Here is a 12,208-nt window from a genome sequence, read left to right as displayed (position 1 = left end):
TTGCTTTTCCTCAGTCCCTCGCGCATAGAATAAAGATGAAACGGAGTGAACGTCCTCAGTGGTGAACATGGGAGAAAAGAGAGAAAATGAATTTGCTTGGCCTTGACTCACCAGCCAACTTGAACAATTATGACCTCTGGACCTTATCTCCTCCTCGGTGTGTGCGCAAGCGCTTGTGTCAAACAGAGTTTATCTGATGATGATAGGAATGCTAACGAGATGCCGCATGATGAAACGTGCTGAAATAACAGAAGCAGACGTTTGTCAGATAAAAAAAATAAATAAAATAAAATAAGTGTGGGGCAAAAAAAAAAAAACACCATTAATGACCGTAACGAGGGTAGCGTGTGTGTCTGTGGAGCTAGTTAATTACTGTGAGGCGATGGGGAAATGATAGGGAAGATGTCGGGATGAGATGGACTTTCGTGATAATGTCGTTCACAAAAAGATACATCTGCCACAATTGGCTGCAGATGAAAATGACATCACAGAAATGAGTGTAAATGTCATGAGTAATTGTAAATCTCCAAACTCCAAAATCTCCAATAATACCACCCCCCACCACACTCCTGCTCCCTCATTCCCCCCCATAGATGAAAAAAAGTTCCAATGAGTTGGTGTTGGGCTGCAGAGGTGTTCATCAAACGTGAATAAATGCCTTATTTTCTATCAACAACAACAACAACAAAATAAATAGTAACACGTGTAATTATCCGTTTATGCTCACACATTAGTAGTTAGCTTCTGAGGTCATGTGAACTCTGCTGCCTGACAAAAAGCTGCATCAAAGCATGCCATCCGTACGGCTTCCTGGTGTCGTGTTAAAAAAATGGTTTTAACCCTCACTTTCACGACCGAGTCATCTCAGAGTTGCACACACACACACACACACACACACACACACACACACACACACACACACACACACACACACACAAACATTTATGTTCTCCTGTGAGAAACGACACCGTCTTCTGCACAGGTTGTTCCTATCTGCATTTTAACATCGCATGGCATAAAATACTTGAATGTAGCATCGTCGAGCATAAAATGAAATGTCACGGATGTACAGTACGACGTAGCACAGCACGATATGAAATAAGAGCGTAAAATAAGATCGCCACATTGCATCGCATGGCGCGACCCGGATTCAATTCACACCATAAAGTAGAGTCCAGTACATCATAACACATGTGCAGTACAGTAACATTACACAGCGTAGCATTTCGTGAACTCGCATGTCATAGCGTAAATACCCCGTGCACCTTCGTGCGTGTTATAGCACAACATGAAATAAACTGCGTATAACGTAGTTTTGGTAAATGTGATATGAAACATCCACACACACATTATAGGGTGTTTAAACTTCATTTTTTCCTAGCTGCAAAAATAATCACTCTATAATCAATCAACGGTCCTGGTGGGGGGGGAGAAAAAAAAAGGACGCTCTCAGAACATCTAACAGTGCTGCGTCACCTTTGTTGTTTTCCTGTTTGTATATCAAGCAAAACTACAGTTTCAAAACTCGATGGGATTTAATCTTGCGGCATGATTTATTTAAAAGAATCCACTTGTGGCTTTTATTGCTACCGGCGTTCCTCGCCACCCACCCCCTTCCCTCCTTTTTTTAAAATGTATTTTCAAGTAATGGAAAGTTGTTTTTGTCGTACCTCAGAGGCCAGGCCACGAGGTTCAAACACACAGAGTGGTGTAATCAAAACGGCCGAGTATAAACAGCAAGATGATTTCCCGGAAGGCAATTTGTGTGCGCAGCTCTTGTCTTTCAACGCCATTTACAGTCATTTCGACATGATAGGAAAAAAAAATCGCTTGACGTTAATTGCACCGGTAATTATTTATGTACCATATTTTTTTCCTAGCTATTATTTTATATTTTGTTTATAGCGCTTTGTTAACGCTGGTGCTGTTGAACAAAGCATTATACAGATGAAGTTGAGTTCAGATATTTTTTGATGACAATGATTCGTTGATCACAGTCGATTGCATTCATAAAACCCGCTCATTAAAACGGATGCAACACAAGTTTACTTTGCGTTTTCATAGCTTTTGATGACCAAGTATGAGTCCACTCAGAAATGATGTGAGAGTGTTGTTGATGTGTTTGGAGTATTCATGTGTTTATTTTTTCCTCCGCAGGTTAACAGGGTTCCAGGTGCCTCCTCCGGTCACTAGCACTGGGAATGTCTTTTCTTTGAGACTGACGAGCGACTTTGCCGTCTCTGCACACGGCTTCAAGCTCATCTACGAAGGTAGAACGCGCATTGGTGTGTGTGTGTGTGTGTGTGTGTGTGTGTGCGCGCGTGTATGTGTGTGTAGTAACACTGCTGGATGGGCGCACAAGTTGTTTCCGTGGTGATGTTCTGGATGCAATGTGCTGAGAAAAAAAAAAAAAGATGCAGGGTGATAAAACAAAATCTGAAAGACGCACACATTTTACAACCCACTGACGCATGCTCCCCCCCCCAAAAAAAAAACTCGAATTGAGGCACAGAGTCGGTGCATAGGATGTGACAGCTAATTTCCGCACCAAATCCCGAAAAAGAAACGGCGAGATTATGATAATGTCTGACAAGAGTAGCAAAGCAACGTCTGAAAAAAAGAATCGCGTCGTGAAGGAAGCGAACGATGCTGTAGCAAAATAGTTTGGTTCGACGCAAGTACCGGTAATAAACCGATTCACATTGCCGATCTTCCATCGGAGCATCATGCGAGGGTTCCAATATTTCTTTTTTTATTCCCGGTCCACCGTCTTTGAAGGACTCCTAAGAAAAGTTCTGGAGAAATTTGACGTTCACTTTTCAGCTTGTCACCAGTTGACACTTTAATTCCTTCTCCGCAGCAAACGGCTGTCAAGACCGGGCGCCGCTTTGCGAGCGATCGAGTCGGGGCGGTAAAAGTGTCACGGTGTCACCCAGAAAGTGGGACATTTTCAAGTTGAACCCACTTACTGAAGACTCTCTGTTTGAGATGTAGGGGGAGAGACAAAGCATTTCTCTTTTTTGGGGGGGGTGAGGGGGGGGGGGATTGTCCAAAGTAGCAGTCCTCCATCTTGTGGTTGATTAAAAAAAAAAGGTTGGTTTCAAAAACTGTGCAGATGAAGCCTGTTCAAGACCATTTCTGAACTAGCTGACCGACAATTGAATCGATTGAAAGCCTGCATGGGCTCCAAAATGATTTTTTTTTTTTTTCATTTGCCCGGAAAGTCATTCAGGTCATGGCCCAACGCTGACATTGTCAGTGGAGATTTTCCGGACTCCTACCTGAGCGCTTCCCACCTGGTTTGGGAACGCCTCAGGCACTCGTTACCCAGCGCAGAGTGCGGTCATGTTGTGTTTTCTGAGATTCTTCCATTTTCCTTTTGGGGATTGAGAATGAGAGATTTGTCAATTCCTTGCTTTGATTTCATTGTGGGATAGCTACACACGAGCCCCCCCCCACCCCCTCCCCGCTTGTTCTTGTGAAGACCGCCAGACCATCATTAATTCATGGGGCGGCACACATGCGCACCGTATTTGTATGTATGCGTCTGTGAGTGAGTGAGTGAGTGAGTGAGGGGAGGGTGAAGGGAGTGATTTATTATTTAGCATCATGTCACAGGCGGTTTGACATTGTGCTGATGAGAAGGAATCGCTGATGATCCCGCACACGCATGCCATGTTGAATAATAAAAAATATATATATTCTTTCCGTTTCCGCTGTCCTTCGCCGTATTTGTTTTAAGCACACCTTATCTGGGCGTTTGGTCTTTTAATAAAACGTAAGATCATCTCTGAGCATCTTAGGATCTTCTGAACTCCTCCATCATTGTTTTTTTTTTTGTTTTGTGAAGGGACTCTGCAAATCGCTCCGAAATTTATGGCCGCTCTATTTTTTTTTATTTTTATTTTTTTTAAGTTGAATGTTTTAGAACTCAATAAAATAGATGAAGTAACTCTAAAAAGGACATTTTAATTGAAAGTTGAGTACCGGTAATGGTTTTTTGGGTTTTTTTGCGCGTCTGTAATATCGCAGGTGGGTTGATTTAATATTATTCATTCATTCATTCATTCATCTTCCGAGCCGCTTGATCCTCACTAGGGTCGCGGGGGGTGCTGGAGCCTATCCCAGCTGTCATCGGGCAGTAGGCGGGGGACACCCTGAATCGGTTGCCAGCCAATCGCAGGGCACACAGAAACGAACAACCATTCGCACTCACACTCACACTCACACCTAGGGACAATTTAATATTAATCAATTATTATTATAATATCATTATCTTAAAACAACCCTTTGCTTTAACTTTCCTTGAGGAGATAGATGGTCTGCCAACTCACCACCAGGATGTCGATTTGCTGGCTGAAAGGCCAGCCTCACCTCGTAATATCGCCAAGGCTTAAAAGCATACCTTTTTTTTTTAAGTGTTGTATCATGCTCCTCTTGTGCGTGTGATCAAGGCGCCTTCTCAGTTGCGGTGACACCGCTTGAGTGTGTACCGACAGACACTGAGTCACATAATGGATGTTGCCTTTTCACTGAGAAGGGAGGCAAAAAACAGCCACGACACAGCTTGTTTTCTCCATTAATTTCGGTTTTGGTACGGCCTCTCACACATCACGACACCATAACTAACTCTATCGACGATATTTTCATTTGAATTTTTAACACTAACTTTCGTCCAAATACAGTATCGCCTATTTTCTAAATCAGGGGTGTCAAACTCATTTCACATGGTGGGCCACATACGGCCTCGGTAGATATCAAGTGGGCCGGACCATTAAAATGATACCATACTATGCTGGAAATAACCAAAACAATATGTCCTTCCTTTGTTTTGGTATAAGGAAGCACAAGAACATTAGGAAAATGTTGAAATTTAATGAACATATCTTTTACAAAACATCTTTTTCTCTGATTAAAACAGATCAGATGAACTCAATAAATTGCACCTTATTAAAAATATTAATTCTGTCTCTTTTGTGCATTTTTAAATTATCCTGCGGGCCTGATTGAACCTCCTTGCGGGCCGGTTCCGGCCCGCGGGCGGTATGTTTGACACCACTGTTCTAAATACAGCTCCTCACTTCAACATAGTTCCTTGAATATTCAAATCACTTTCCCCAAAGTCAATCAAGGAAATTTTGTTGAATGAATGTTGTTTTTTGTGAGTGTGGCAGTTATCGGCTTAACTTGATGACGTGTTCTGCCACAACTGGAGGCTGACTCTTTGTAACAGCCTGCGTTCCCCACAGACAAAGTGGCTGCTCCCTTTCCTCACTACAATGACATACATATCTCACACTAGCAGTTTTATCGCATGTCTTGTTTCACATCTATTCTATTATTATCTCTTTTTTTCCCCCCATCTCTTATTTCCCCCCACTGTTACATGCAGCGCACCGGCAAATCCGCATGAGGCTGTGCACATATAGGCGAGTGTGGCTCGGGTCATGCATTTCAAATGAGGGAGAAAATGTCAGCACAGTCCCTGGAGACAAAACGGGGAGTGTAAAGCCTTGGATGGGAATGCAGAGGTGTGCGTCCGTAACGGAAATGCATGTATGTCGCATATCCCCCATGTTAATCTGCTCAAGTGGAAAGTACATGTTAAAGTGACACCACAGAAACGCAATTCCCATGGAATTTATGTACGTTTGGACTCTTGAGTTTCACGATCGCTAAACTTGAACTGTACAGGCAATGTTTTAGGTTGATTAATTCTCATACACGAGCAGAGTTTGATCAATTGCGTAACATCTGATCCGAAAAAGAGAGATTATCATTCTTAGTGCTGTTTACAAATGAGATCGTACTCATTTAAACTAACTGTCCCATATTTTCAAAATAAAGTATTAAATCAGTTTTCATGTAAAATTAGGGCATATGATGCTGTACAGTCGGCTAACAAGAGAAGCTAATCTGGCGATGTATTTACTCGTCGGTGTGCGAGGGTCGTTTTAGCAAGGCAATAAAACGGTGAAAAGTTGCTGTCATTTTTTTTTCTGATTTTGAGACGTGAACTGTTTAAAATGATGAAAAATGCATATCCCCAATAATATCTATGATAGATTCAGTAGTTTGATTTCGTAGCGGTGTAATGATAGCATGTCGGCGTATCAGTGGGATGACGTCAGAGTGTCATTGTGGTAAATGGATCTCGCCTTGACGTGTCGCGTCCAGTGAAACGACCAAAAAAATAATTTGTGCTCGCCGAGAAATATGTCCCCGAAAATCCGTTGTCGGTGTGACACTTTGGTATTTTAATTAGATTCTAGCAGGCAGCACAAAAGGAATCTGATGTGATATATTGACCTCATCTGAATGACGCTCACGATATTTTGTGAAGGAATCGTAACCAACTTGAACATGATGAATTGATCGTAAATTCAGGCCTGTCTGTTACACAAGCTTACAGTCTCACTCTGAACTTATGTCGGAGTTGGCCTTTTCACCGTGTCGGCGGTGTTATTTTACTGTTACAGCACAGCATGAATACTAGTTGCAGCACAGGGTACACAAAATAGATATATAAATAAAGAAACGGGTACCCGAGGCAGGGGGGGGAAAAAAAGTATTTTTTTTTTCCACCCCAGATACTCAAACTCGAGAACCGGCTTTATTGTGAATAAAAATTGTGACTGAACGATTTGATGGATGGGTCAAGTTATGGACGACCTCATAACTTGAATGCTCGCATTTAGACTCGAGTCTATTTTTATGATCCCACTTAAATGCCACAATGTTGACATTTCTCAGTCATTCTTTTCCACCCGCTGACCTCTTTCACTGCTGTGGGTGGGGGACGGGGGGGGGGGGGGGGGGTCCAGCCATTCATAATATCACACAAATAATACAGTATGCTTGTAATTTTGACCTATGACTGGAATGTTTTATAAATGTTACCGATCATGTGCTTGCATGCAAGCTTGTATTTGTCACTCAGCTCTCCCAGAGAGGGTTGCCGTGACGGGAGATTCGATAAGTTACGCTGCAGTAAGCATGCCTATTAGATACTCCACGCCGATTGGCATGCACATCCTAAAGCTAGCGAAGCAACATGTGCACTGAGGGCGTTAGCGCAGATACACCATATTTCCTCAAATGGCTGCCTCTATTACTAATAGAGAGCGACGGGGTAAAATCAAGGAGAGGAAAACGATAGGCGAGGTCTTCCGACGAACACAACTATCGTCACGCAAAGAACACGAGTATCCTAGTAACTGCAAAATTAAGATTAAGATTAAGAAAACCTTTATTAGTCTCGCAACGGAGAAATTCCAGATTCACAGCAGCAAAGTTATGAAAGAAAGAAGTAGAACAACAAAAAAATAGGAGCTGCTGGAAAGGCAGCCACTCTCGCGGCGCCATTTTGAAGTCAAAAATAACAAAAATAACACAAGACAACACATAGGACAGAGACAGTCGTGCAATCTACACCACTTTTCTGCATACACTTTGTTGTCTGAAGCAGTTATAGATGAAAGAGGAGAGGATCAAAGTGTCCTTTCACCAGTGGATCAGAGACATCATGCTGAAAAATGTGCACACGTCTGCTACAAGCAAAGTTTTGAAAGCAAACACGAAGCTGTAGCGTCCATTGACGAAAAGAGATTAGTTCACTTCTCCTGTCCCACATAATCCGCTTCAAACTCCAAGCCGCGACTCCCAGCTCCAAATCCGCATCGGCACTCCGCGCCAACGCTCCTTTCTTCTCATCGTCGGCTCCTCAAGACCTCCATCCATCCAGCCGCAGACCGTTCAACAGCACCGATCTCTCCGCTGAACAAAGCGGGGCTCTGAAAAATGCTGCCCATTACAGGCGCAAGACACAAGCGCCCCGGGACTGTCCAGCAACGACAGTCAAATGGCGCCGACATTCCTCCAGTCAAAAACAGTGCTGGTATACCCATGCTGCCGAGAAGGCGCAACCACCAAGCACAGAGTCTCCTCCTTGATGAATGTCGTGGCCAAAAAATGCTGAAAAAGGTCCACATCAAGTCCACACGACGTAACAACAAACACAAAGTGACAAAAGAAACACAAGAACAACAAAAAAAGCAAGGCTCATGAGAGCGCTTGCTGACGGCTGCCTACTCGGGCGCCATCTTGACTTCATGACTTGAAAATACGGCGCTTATTTATTTCGTTTTAAACTACGACTTTTATTATTGTTGAATAATATGTCATGGTTGATAGGCCATCGTCCCCAATTGGTAAACCCCAATACTCGAACTTTGAATAAACTCTTCACCAGAGTCGAACAGACTTCTGCGAAGCCTCGCACACATGCTGGGCGTGTCTCTACGGGCGCTAATGTGTACATGGCGTACTGCTTAATGATTCATAGATCACTGAGCAGCATTAACCTTGCACAGGCCTCCACCCTGCTGTCACCACACACGCTGTCCCTTTCTTGGAGAACAAGTCAAATATCCGTCTGAAAGTGGCTGCTGAAAGGGAGGGGTTAAAAAAAATAAAATAAAACATCCTCCAGTGACTCCTAGAGCCGTCAATGTTCATTACTGCATTCACATCAAGCAGAGAGAACCTTTCCAAGTCGGCAGTTCTTGGGAGGAGGAGAATTTGGAGGGTGTCGGTGGTAGAATCGCCATCTCCAAACAGAGAGGTTGGGGGTTCAATTCCCCGGCCAATGTGGCCATGCTGAAGTGCCTCCACCCCCCCCCCCCCTCCCGCCCATTGCTTCTGATGCTGCGCCATCAGGAGGTAAATGAGGGTGAAGCGCTTTGAGTACCATAGGTAGAAAAGCGCCATACAAGTGAAAAGTCCATTTCCCATTTCAGGAAAAAGTTATAGAGTCGAAAATGTCTGTTACAAGTTGGGAAACATTGGGGAGGGGGGGCGTGGGGGGCCTGTAGTCACGACGGGTGGTGATTGTGATGTTTCCCAATGGAATTGTGATAAGCAACTGTGCGGAGGGATCAGAGGCTTACTTGGGCCAAGGTTGAGGCGCGGCATAACATCTCCACGGCACTGAACATCATAGTGACAGTGGCTGATGGAACCCCGACACGAAATCGAGGAAGATGTTGGGAATACAAAAGCAAAGAGTGCGCACGCGTGTGCGGCGAGCGCAGAAGCGTCGTATGCTATTGATCAGCTCCCAAGAGCCGCATTCATTTACTCAGCCCTGTTCAATGTCAAATGCGGCATCTGATCTTTTGGGAATCTCTTTCTCTCAGCCTGTCCGCTTCTCTGAGCTGTTCGGTCTATTAATGGATATTGATTCCGTTTTAGGGACATACCGTAGCTTTTCGGTCTGCCTTTGCTGACCCCCCCCCCCCGTCTGCCTCTGCCCTCTCAACGTGAGGCGACGCCACCTTTCCGGATGGCGCTCGTTTCAAAGTGCGTGCGTGTGCATGTGTCGCGCACGTCGCCGGTTCCTATTGGTCGCCAGCTCCCTCCCTCTGGGCTTAACGACCCGCCCCCCCCCCCCCCCCCCCGTCTGCCTCTGCCCTCTCAACGTGAGGCGACGCCACCTTTCCGGATGGCGCTCGTTTCAAAGTGCGTGCGTGTGCATGTGTCGCGCACGTCGTCGGTTCCTATTGGTCGCCAGCTCCCTCCCTCTGGGCTTAACGACCCGTTATTGATCGGGCCAATTAGCATACTCGTCTTTTAATTAATACAGGAGCCTGATATTCACAGAAGCGCACAAGCTCATTTGAATTCACGCCAAGGTGAAGGCGGGAAAGATGTCGCTTACGGAAAGCCCTGTGAGCATTTATTCAATATTATTGATATCTGGCTTAAGGTTGATGGACTAGTTTTCTTCTTATGTCAAAAAGGGGAATAAAAAGATTCATTTTGAATAGTTTTCAGCGATAGATTTGCATCCGATGACGCCGTATTCCAAGCATGCGGCAACACATAAGACCCTTTCACTGTTTTCCACAAGGTTACCTTGGTATTGAAATGTTGGCTGTTGCCATTGACAGTGGATAAGTGTGTGTGTGTGTGTGTGTGTGTGTGTGTGTGTGTGTGTGTGTGCGTGTGTGTGCGTGTGTGTGTGTGTGTGTGTGTGTGTGTGTGTGTGTGTGTGTGTGTGTGTGTGTGTCCCCATTGCTTTACTGTACTTCACAAAGTCTGCTGCCTTGAGACTGAGCTGCAAGGAATTTACATTTCCTGCCACAAACTACTCTACCTCACATTTCCATTTGGGGAACTCGTACCTTGAACCAAAAAGAAAATGTAAAGCTCTCAATATTACCGGTACTGTAAAGGATTCGTACACCTCGAGTAACGCAGTAGTTTTGAACAGTAGGTGGGGGGCCAGGTGGTTTGGGAAGCATTTCAAAGTGAGGGCTACTTTGAACTTGCGTGCATGGTGGGATGAGAGAAGGCAGTGAAGCTTCTTGGGGAGGACGGTCCTCTGGAGTGGAAATGTGTGCCGGAATTGTGAATAGAATTGAATTCTTTGAGGGCTTTGGAGGATGAACATTAAACATTTGCCCCCCCCCCCCCCCCGAGGAAAAAAATAAAGTTGCATATACTGCTGACATTTTTAAATACAGATTTTTTTGGGCGGCTTTGGCTTCATTGTATTTTCATAGATTGACTACAAATATTTGCTGTGTTATTTTATTTCAATGCATGAAAATACATTGAACCCTAGTGGGTGCGTGCGTGAGTGTGTGTGTGTGTGTAAGAGAAGGAGAGAGAGACTGCTATCGGCCAATAGGAAGTTGGCTTGCTTGCATGTCAAATGAATAATGATCATATGCAAGCACCACTTTCGAGTCGCTTGCCTGCAATGTAAATCAAGTGAGACTGCCCCCTTTGTTAAATCAAATGAAAGTGGGATTTAACCGCTTGTTGTCGTGCATTTTGACAACTATCAAGTAGGAGCGATCTTAAGCAATTTATGACAGTAATGGACTACAAACTTTTTTTTGTGTGTGTGTAAAAAAAAGAAAAGAGTCTAAGAACAGCTGAGGAGATGAATGCTCTTCATTTGAATATTCCTTCAAATCTGATGGATTTTATGGAAAATGCTTTCGAATGGATTTTCCGCTGGATTCATCCGTCACACGTTAAATGGATCTTTCATGCGTTCTTTGAGCTGTTCCGTTGAGGAGGGAAGAAAAAAAATAAATAAACAAAGTCGGTTCCTCTTTAATCCAAGAGGGTGCTGACAGAGGTGGGAGAAAAAAAATAAACACTTCCCAAGTCATTCAATTCTTTTTTTCTTTATGTCATCCATCTTATTAAAACCTGTTAACTCATTCACTCCCAAAGACGTTTTTAAACGTCTTTTCAGACTTGGTCCAGAATTGGCTGGTACTGAATGAGTTAATAGCACGGGCGCCGTTCTTACTTTTCTTCCGCCATTCTTTTAACTTTTATTTGTTGATTTTAACCCGTAGCTTTAATTGCTAACGAGGGAGAAATAAAAGCCCAGGTAAACGCTCGTGTGAGCGTGTGCGCTGGGGGGGTTAGATGAGTGCATCCCGGCCCACTCCGTATCTACGTGTGTGTGACGAATGCAGATCAGTCTACAGATGGGCCATAAAAGCAGCAGCTTGTAATGAAGCGACTGAGACCAAATGATGGTTGTGGCGGACCGGAGGTGTGCGCGGGAGGGTGAGGTTGGCGCGAGGCAGTGATAGAAAGACGCAGCGAGTAATTAGGGAGGAAGAAAAGGTGAGGATAAATAATTGAGGGCGCGCTGCAGTAAACCCGCAAGAAAGTCTAGCGTGGCTGCTGGCGACCGAATAAAGTGTTGTGATGGAACTATGAAATGGCCGCAAAGTCCGACAGGAATGTCAAAGATGGCTTTACTTTCAGGATACAATATATATACAGAGATTTTTAAGCGATTGATATTTTGGTGGGGTGTTTACACTGTACCGGCACGTCCGAACTACAATGCATGCAAACATAGAATACAGCAATACATGCGTTTTTTTTCCTGTCTCTTCTTCTGGTGTTTCTTCTTAGACGCAACTCTAAATTCAAACTTGTTGAGACAAAAAAACAAAAATTGCTAAAAAAAAATGTGGCAACTGTTCGCGTCGTATTACATATGTCTCCAAAAGCACGACAAACCACCGCAAGCGTCCCGTCACCCAACACCGCCGGGTACAAAATCGATAGGCCAGCAGTTCACAACCCGACATCCAATCACTGGTCCAAGGATGGATGACCCCTGCGCGTGTATGTTTTGAGCTAAGGGGGGGTCGACGAGGGGTCGTTA

At 44.3% G+C, this 12,208-nt stretch overlaps 1 protein-coding gene across 6 annotated transcripts in view; it reads left to right on the top strand.

Moving 5' to 3' along the window:
* csmd3b (CUB and Sushi multiple domains 3b) overlaps window positions 1–12,208 on the top strand; it is a 180,967-nt gene that overhangs the window by 53,916 nt on the left and 114,843 nt on the right. For all 6 annotated transcript variants that reach the window (XM_052070278.1, XM_052070281.1, XM_052070279.1 and 3 more), the window contains exon 3: window positions 2,158–2,270. In XM_052070278.1, the coding sequence (XP_051926238.1) occupies window positions 2,158–2,270 (113 nt within the window). The remainder of the gene's footprint in view (window positions 1–2,157; window positions 2,271–12,208) is intronic.

The sequence above is a fragment of the Hippocampus zosterae genome, chromosome 7 (assembly GCF_025434085.1).
Source record: "Hippocampus zosterae strain Florida chromosome 7, ASM2543408v3, whole genome shotgun sequence".
In the NCBI taxonomy this organism is placed as follows: Eukaryota; Metazoa; Chordata; class Actinopteri; order Syngnathiformes; family Syngnathidae; genus Hippocampus; species Hippocampus zosterae.
The sequence above is the reverse complement of the archived record's forward strand: the minus strand, read 5'-3'. Positions and strand labels throughout refer to the sequence as shown.